This window comes from Branchiostoma floridae, chromosome 3, assembly GCF_000003815.2.
Source record: "Branchiostoma floridae strain S238N-H82 chromosome 3, Bfl_VNyyK, whole genome shotgun sequence".
NCBI classification, from domain to species: Eukaryota; Metazoa; Chordata; class Leptocardii; order Amphioxiformes; family Branchiostomatidae; genus Branchiostoma; species Branchiostoma floridae.
In genome coordinates this window covers 33927618-33935973 of record NC_049981.1, presented here as the reverse complement: position 1 = coordinate 33935973, position 8356 = coordinate 33927618, and the positions used below count along the sequence as shown (strand labels likewise).

General features: G+C 48.8%; 2 protein-coding genes across 2 annotated transcripts in view; both read left to right on the top strand.

Annotated features, from left to right (window-relative positions):
- LOC118411896 (extensin-like) overlaps positions 1-3245 on the top strand; it is a 5515-nt gene extending 2270 nt beyond the window's left edge. Inside the window, exons 3-7 of the mRNA XM_035814388.1 lie at positions 188-314; positions 1496-1558; positions 2096-2146; positions 2264-2335; positions 2391-3245. Of these exons, the coding sequence (XP_035670281.1) occupies positions 188-314; positions 1496-1558; positions 2096-2146; positions 2264-2335; positions 2391-3218 (1141 nt within the window). The 3' untranslated portion in view covers positions 3219-3245. The remainder of the gene's footprint in view (positions 1-187; positions 315-1495; positions 1559-2095; positions 2147-2263; positions 2336-2390) is intronic.
- Positions 3219-4510, top strand: LOC118411895 (proline-rich protein 2-like; the record flags this gene model as incomplete). Its single annotated transcript, XM_035814387.1, has 1 exon — positions 3219-4510. A coding segment is annotated over one exon (891 nt), but the record flags the coding sequence as incomplete, so codon positions are not given.
- Between the last annotated feature and the right edge of the window lie 3846 nt (positions 4511-8356).

The following is an 8356-nucleotide window of genomic DNA, read 5'->3' as shown; positions in this document are numbered from 1 at the left end:
TGTTTGGTACGACTTGTGTTGCTAATAGCAACATCAATGACGGTAAATTGACGTCATTAAATCTTGGATTTTGGCCCCGGTCGTCATGAAATTAGCATTATTTATGCATATTTAATTATAAGAGATATTTGAAAGAATGTTGCTAGTTCAGAATGAATCTTTAAGAATCTCCTCTCGTCCACTCCAGGGCTAAGATCAAGACCGTTGACGGGAATGTGATCTTCATGGCGGCGCGCCAAGGCGGGGACATCAAGTTCAAGGACACCCACACCGCCATATTTGGTAACCTGACCGTCCAGGAGGTCTTGGACAGGGTGAGTAGGACATGGGCACTGTAACCTAACACTCACACGCCATGTTTGGTAACCTAAGACTCACACCGCCATGTTTGGTAACCTAACACTCACACCGCCATGTTTGGTAACCTAACACTCACACCGCCATATTTGGTAACCTAACACTCACACCGCCATATTTGGTAACCTAACACTCACACCGCCATGTTTGGTAACATAACACTCACACCACCATATTTGGTAACCTAACACTCACACCGCCATATTTGGTAACCTAACACTCACACCGCCATATTTGGTAACCTAACACTCACACGCCAAGTTTGGTAACCTAACACTCACACGCCAAGTTTGGTAACCTAATACTCACACGCCATGTTTGGTAACCTAACACCCTGAGACACCATCTTTGGTAACCTAACACTCACATCGCCATCTTTGGTAACCTAACACTCACACCGCCATGTTTGGTAACCTAACACTCACACCGCCATATTTGGTAACCTAACACTCACACCGCCATATTTGGTAACCTAACACTCACACCGCCATGTTTGGTAACATAACACTCACACCACCATATTTGGTAACCTAACACTCACACCGCCATATTTGGTAACCTAACACTCACACGCCAAGTTTGGTAACCTAACACTCACACGCCAAGTTTGGTAACCTAATACTCACACGCCATGTTTGGTAACCTAACACCCTGAGACACCATCTTTGGTAACCTAACACTCACATCGCCATCTTTGGTAACCTAACACTCACACCGCCATGTTTGGTAACATAACACTCACACCACCATATATGGTAACCTAACACTCACACCGCCATATTTGGTAACCTAACACTCACACTTCCATATTTGGTAACCTTACACTCACAACGCCAAATTTGGTAGCCTTGCGCTCACATCGCCATATTTGGTAACCTAATATTAACACCGCCATATTTGGTAGCCTAACACTCACATTGCTTCAAGTCGGTCCGAATAGAATGGTTACCAAGCTGCCCGTATGATTTCATTATCTTCATTTACACATGTATTTAACCAGGAAAAACACTCTCAGACTACTGCTGGTTTTTCAGGTGCCCCTGGGCACATATACATACATTCACATAATACATACAACATGATAAAGCTGAACACAGCTCCTACGTTCTGACCTCCATTCCCGCCCTTCTTTCTCCAGGCTAAGGAGTATGGGAAGGTTCTGGACGGGAAGCTGGAAGAAGCCAGGAAAAACAAGGAAGAGGTACGGTCCAACACGTGACACCTCTCGTACGGGGGGCATGGTTCGGGTTATACCCGTGTGTGTGTGTGTGTAAGTTTGCCTGTGTGTGTGTGTGTAAGTTTGCCTGTGTGTGTGTGTGTGTGTGTGTGTAAGTTTGCCTCTGTGTGTGTGTGTGTGTATGTGTGTGTGTGTGTGTGTGTGTGTGCGTGCGTGCGTGTGCGCGTGCGTGTGTAGTCGGGAATAGGTAAAGTGAAAGACTTTGAAACAGGACAAGAAGGGATGAATGGATGCTCCGAATTTCTGTAATTTTGCGATGACGGATGTAATGATCTTCACCGACCTTTCTGTGAAGCTATTCGTGTTGTGGATAACATAATCATGCAGCCTACACACAGAACATTATTCAGATATAGAAAACATATGACATGTCGATGCTTTTTCCCTAGCACTGATGAAAGGCAGCGGATTCTAGCAGTAAGTAACGTCCGACCGTTCACAAAGTTACCGAGTTGCTCGGATAACTTCCGTTTTGAGTGTTGTGATTTCTCCGTTTCCCAGGTGACGACACTGGCGCAGAAATTAGACCGTGTGTTGGGCAAGAGCGGGAGGGTGAGTAGGGTCACTATTAAAAGAAAAATTTCAAGTTCGAAAAATTAATTCAAAATGCGAATTTCTAACCGACAATCATCATCTGATGTTACTGTTCCAATGTCTTTCCCTCTGCAGAATCGGCGTTCAGCTGAGGCAGCACCGCCGCTGGCCGTCGGCCCCACCCGCAGTCATGACTCCGTCCCGGGGGCTCCTGGACCTGACCCCGCCCGTAAGGCCCGCTCCGCCCCGGGGGCTCCCGAAGCTGAACCCACCCGCAAGGGCTCCGTCCCGGGCGCTCCCGGACCTGACCCCGCCCGTAAGGCCCGCCCCGCCCCGGGCGCCTCCGAAGCTGACCCCGTCCGTAAGCCCCGCTCCGCCCCGGGGGCTCCCGAAGCTGAACCCACCCGCAAGGCCGGCTCCGCCCCGGGCGCTCCCGGACCTGACCCCGCCCGTAAGGCCCGCTCAGTCCCGGGCGCTCCCGAAGCTAAGCCCGCCCGCAAGGCCCGCTCCGTCCCGGGCGCTCCCGGACCTGACCCCGCCCGCAAGGCCCACTCCGCCCCGGGCGCTCCCGGACCTGACCCCGCCCGCAAGGCCCGCTCCGTCCCGGGCGCCCCCGAAGCTGACCCCGCCCGTAAGGCCCGCTCCGTCCCGGGCGCCCCCGAAGCTGAACCCGCCCGCGGTCCTCACTCCTTCCCGGACGCCCCCGAAGCTGAGCCCGCCCGCAAGGCCCGCTCCGTCCCGGGGGCTCCCGAAGCTGAACCCGGCTCCCCCGAGGTCTACCCGGACTATCCCCGACCGTACCCCGAGGACTTCCCCGACACCAGCTACCCTGACGAGTATTACTCAGACCCTCTCCCAGAGCGCGACCATGACACGTACGGGTACCGTTACGTCCCCGCAGCTGAACCAGAGCCAGATCATGACACGTACCGTTACCGTTACAACGAAGACTTCCCTGACTACATGGGTCCGGCTTATGACTCCCCACACGACGATCGCCCCTACGACTATCGCCCTGACGACTATCGCCCTGACGACTACCGTCCTGACGACGGTCTCCCTGACGACGACACTGACTTTGAGAACATGACAGGTCGCTACAGTAACAGGTACCCAGGGGACCCTCTCCGTGTTGATTGGGACCCGGCCGGCCCCTTCCCAGAGCACGCGCCCGAGAGCGCTCCCCATCCCCAGGGTGACGGGTCGGGGGAGTTTCCTGCTCCGGAGCCGCTTGACTGGGGCCCGCCCGCAGACCCGGAGGGGGTGCCCTTCCCGGAACCCGAGGATTTCCCGCCCTTCCCGGAGCCCGAGGATTTCCCGGAGCCCGAGGACTTCCCGCCCTTCCCACACGACCCTGCCTGGGACCCCGAACCCGATCAGCCCGCCGGGCCTGAGCGGGAGATCCCTGCGGGGGGACCCGAGCAGCAGCCCCGCCCCGACCCGCAGGACTGGGCCCCGCCCGGGAGGTACCCGCGCTCCTTTCCGGGGTTCCGGCCCCGCATCTCCCCAGAGAGACCAGCGCCCCCTCCTGGAGCACCCCGACTGGGCCCCGTCGGGAGAACCCGAACCTCTCCCACCCTATGGCCCAGGTAACCCACATGACGTACCCGGAAACCCTCCCATGGAAGCAGGCATCCCCGCAAACCTACCCATGAAACCCGAGCCTTACCCAGATTTCCCGGCACCCGAAGTCCCCAACAACAACACCAACACGGGCAAACTGGCCGACTCCCTGCACCCCGACCTGTCCCGTGCCGAGCGCTCCCTTCCCGGCGGCACCGAGCACGAGGCCCGCCGTCTGGCCGATCTCCCGCCACAGGGCGACCCCGAACCCCGCCCCGAGGCTGACCCGCGCGCCCCTAATCCCGGCGAGGCGGGTGGCGCTACAGGCGAGGCCGGCCCTCCGGTGCTGGAGCGGATGCGCCACGGCAAGGCACCCCGCACCCGCGGGAACAAGGGCATGGCCGCCAAGCTTTACTAAAACCCCTCCACACCCTCACCGTTCCTACGGGAACGGGGGCGTGGCCGCCAGGCTTTAATAAACCCTTCCACACCCTCACCGTTCCCATGGGAACAAGGGCATGGCCGCCACTGCCTCGCGCAGGCGCAGTAGAAACGCTAGTTTCGTGGCTTCAAGCTTTTACCTGATCCGTAGGAGTCAAAGCAGATGTTTATTCTTTCATGTGTAATGAGGAAAAGTAATTACAGAACGTTTGATAATTGCATGATGAGAAAGGAAAGTCAGAAAAAAAACATGAAAGCAAATTTAGCCACTATTGTTTTAGAGGTCTTGCTGGCAAAGAACCAGTAGAGGAAGCATTTATGAGGCTGAATAAACATTATAAACTTGTAATAGTTTGTATCTGGATTTATTTCTAGAAGAATAATTCAAGCCAAGTCAACTTTTGGTTTCTCGCTGGCAAAGAAACAGTAGAGAAAGCATTTATGAGGCTGAAGCTTGTAAGAAGTTAATAGTTTGTATCTAGATTTGTTTCTAGAAAAAGTATTCAAGCCATCATTTCTCCTACTTACTAATGCTGTAACAGTCCTAAGGAGTCTTGTAGAGGCCATGGCAAACTGATCAATATCTAACCCTACAATGCTGTAACTTATTATCAATCCTAAGGAGTCTGGTACAGGCTATGGCACACTGATATCTAACCCTTCAATGCTGTAACTTGTGGACAGTCCTAAGGAGTCTGATAGAGGCTATAGCAGCGTTACCATCAGTCCTATTAAAGGCATCTGCTACCGGCTATACAACCATGTAAACTTTACCACTGATCAGCCGCAGCTATTAGCCAGTGTGTGCTTGTGCGTTCTGATTACATTTCTGTACGTCAGCCCTAAGGCATCTGCTAGAGACTACACAAGCATGTAAACTTTGATACTGATCAGCCACAGCGATCAGCTAGTATGTGCTTGTGCGTTCTGATGACATTTCTGTACGTCAGCCGTATGGAGTCTGAAACAGGCTATAACATAACTCAAACTTGTGATGCTGCAAAACCAACCTGAAGCAGCTTGACCAAGGCCTGGTAGAGGCTATCTGTACACTGATTGCTGATGCAAATTGAGCATGTAGACATTTCTGTGAATAAAGCTGGAGTAACTCATTTTGTTTGTGTAGAGGCTGATGGCTGTTAGTCTGGGGCTAAGATGGTGAGTGAATGAATGGATAGGTGGGTGGATGGATGGATGGATGAGTGGGTGGATGGATGGATGGGTGTACGGATGGATGAGTGGGTGGATGGATGGATGGGTGTACGGATGGATGAGTGGGTGGATGGATGGATGGGTGTACGGATGGATGGGTGGGTGGATGGATGGATGGGCGGGTGGGTGAATGGATGTACGGTTGGTTGGGTGGATGGATGGATGAGTGGGTGGATGGATGGATGGGTGTACGGATGGATGAATGAATGAATGGATGGATGGATGAATGAATGGATGGGTGGGTAGGTCTCTTGGTGGGTAGGTGTCTGGGTGGGTGGATGGATGGATAGCTGAAGAGTTAGTTTTCCTAAATACCCATTGCTGTTCCCACCTGCCTTTACTTACATGACAGATTGTTGCATGCATTGCGGCCCATTCAGTATCTTATTAATGTCCTGAAATACAATTAATTTAGGAATTAAACACCATTTTAATTAAATTGTTATATGCAGAAATAAAAGGACTGAGTTATTATTGATCTTTCATCATTATTGGAGCAAAACTCAGTCATTTCATGGCACAAAACAAGCACAAGTTTAATATAACTGGCATAAAATTCAATACTTTATTCATTTATCCAAGCAAACATTTCATTTACATCAGGGTGGCTCTCCCACCTTTCTCCAAGTCTGTCTTGAGAAGCAGGTGTGTGCAAGCGTTCTTTTACACCTGTATCCAGGTGTGCCTTTCTTACAGACAGCAAGCGATCCTGCACACCTATAGTCACCACTGGGATCTGGGACACGAACTTCTGGATTATTGCCTATGAAATGAGAGACATTTTTGCAGATAGCCTCGAAACTCAAGAATTATTCAGGTAATTACTTTTTTTTTTTTACAGTTTACACAGTGGATAGTGCAAGACACCAGCCAGTGCTTGTAGGGAAACAGTTCAGCTCTGACCTCAGAATAAAAACCCAGACACAACACTTTTTCCTTAGCCGATAGTGCAGTACAGCTAGACAAAGGCCAGTTTTAGCCAAGTACAGCAGGTCTACTCTCCAAGCAGAGGTTTGGCTCCAGCTGTTTTTGTCGGGATTTCTAGTTTGTCCCCATTTCTTCATGTCTTCTAGCCAAACATGACAGCCTAATAAATGGGGAAAAAAATAGAAGAAAAAAAACCTGATACATCTCCAAACCCAACCAAAGCCAAATCCCTGCTTGGAGAATACAGATCAGCAGAGTGTAACTCTATTTAGTGAATGTCATACAGAAATAAAGCCGAATAGTTGCATCACCTATTGGATAAAGGGCTGGTCAAATCCTTCATATGACGTCAGTCTACCAAATGCATTTATGTGGACATCGAGTGCATTTGCCACAGCGCCAAGAAAGGCTTAAAACATGACCAAGGAGAAATACTTAAGACGTGCCCACCTCCTTCATGTGACAGAATGGGAAAGCTGGACAATATGACATAACATTGCATTTACATAATCTAACATTTTGGCAGGTTTATTACTTATCATGCACACTAAAATAACCTTGATCTGTGCTATGTTGAAAGTATCGGAGGAACATCTAAGAGAACTACAGATTCTACCTCTACAGCAAATACAAATGTATAATGGAACAATAAATTAGTTCTGAGTCTTACAGGTCATTTAAGAAATATCCAACGTTTAGTACCATGTTCTTCTTCTTATAACACATCTTTCTTGTCATTGTATATTGAACAATTTTGCTGCAAAACAACACATTTTAGTTACAAGTTGTCCATATCATGTATAATTTGCTACCGTACCTTTGGGCATTTTCTTCCATCACTGGTAGATAATTCTATAAAACAAGAAACTGAACACAAACTTCTCATTTTCTCCCTAAACTGCAATGTGATGAAATCTCTTTAGAAATTACAGTTTTACATCCAATATGGGGGAAAGTCAGGTTCAAACACTTTACACGGACATATTTTAGTTGGATCCATCTTTGTAATGTTACATCTCAGAAAACTTGCACCTGCTAACCTTTTTGGACCAATCAGAGAAGGCTGTCAACAACATTACTAACACCTGATTGGACACTGGAGTTGATTATCATTACATCTTCTGGTTAGACCAATCAGGATAGGACACTTGAGCTTAGAGTAGTCCTTATTGGCTAATCCTAAAACAATGGTGCTGCTAACAATCATGGAAGGCAACATTCTACTTACGAAAGCTCTCATTGGCTACTGCTTTGTACTGCTTTGGCCAATCAGAGCTACCATATAGAGCTATCATTGTGATTGGCTAGGTTATCCTAATGTTTGGACCAATCAGGAAAGCCATGTTATTCCTGAACAGGCCTGATTGGCTACTGGTTGTGGACTTATCAGCAAATTGTGCAACCCCGTGGCATGGTGCAACTAACCCCCCCACCCCACCAACCCATGAGTGCAGTGTCACCTGTACTCTCTTATGAGTAGAGAAATTTTGAAAAGGCCGTGGAATGATTCACACCAGCAGCGCAGCATTTGCTTCCTTCCATGACAATACAGCATGGAAATCCTTATTCCATGACATTGCAGCATGGAAAACCTCATTCCATGACATTACAGCATGTTACCTTATTCCATGACATTGCAGCATGGAAAACCTTATTCCATGACAATACAGCATGGAAAACCTTATTCCATGACATAACAGCATGGAAAACCTTATTCCATGACAATACAGCATGGAAAACCTTATTCCATGACAATACAGCATGGAAAACCTTATTCCATGACATTACAGCAATGCTGCATGGAAACTTCATGACATTATAGACTGGAAATCCTTTCCCATAACATTACATGACTATCTGAATGCTGTCCACATTGCCAGTGCACCACACAGGAGTATGATCAAGTACTAAGTACAGCATGGAAATCCCTTTTCCTTCACAAAACAGCATGGAAATCCCTTTTCCTTCACAAAACAGCATGGAAACCATCAACAATGACATTACCTCTTAGGTAACATCATAACCAAGACAATATGGCATGGAAAACCTTTTTTCATGACATTACAGCAAGGAAAACCTTTTTTC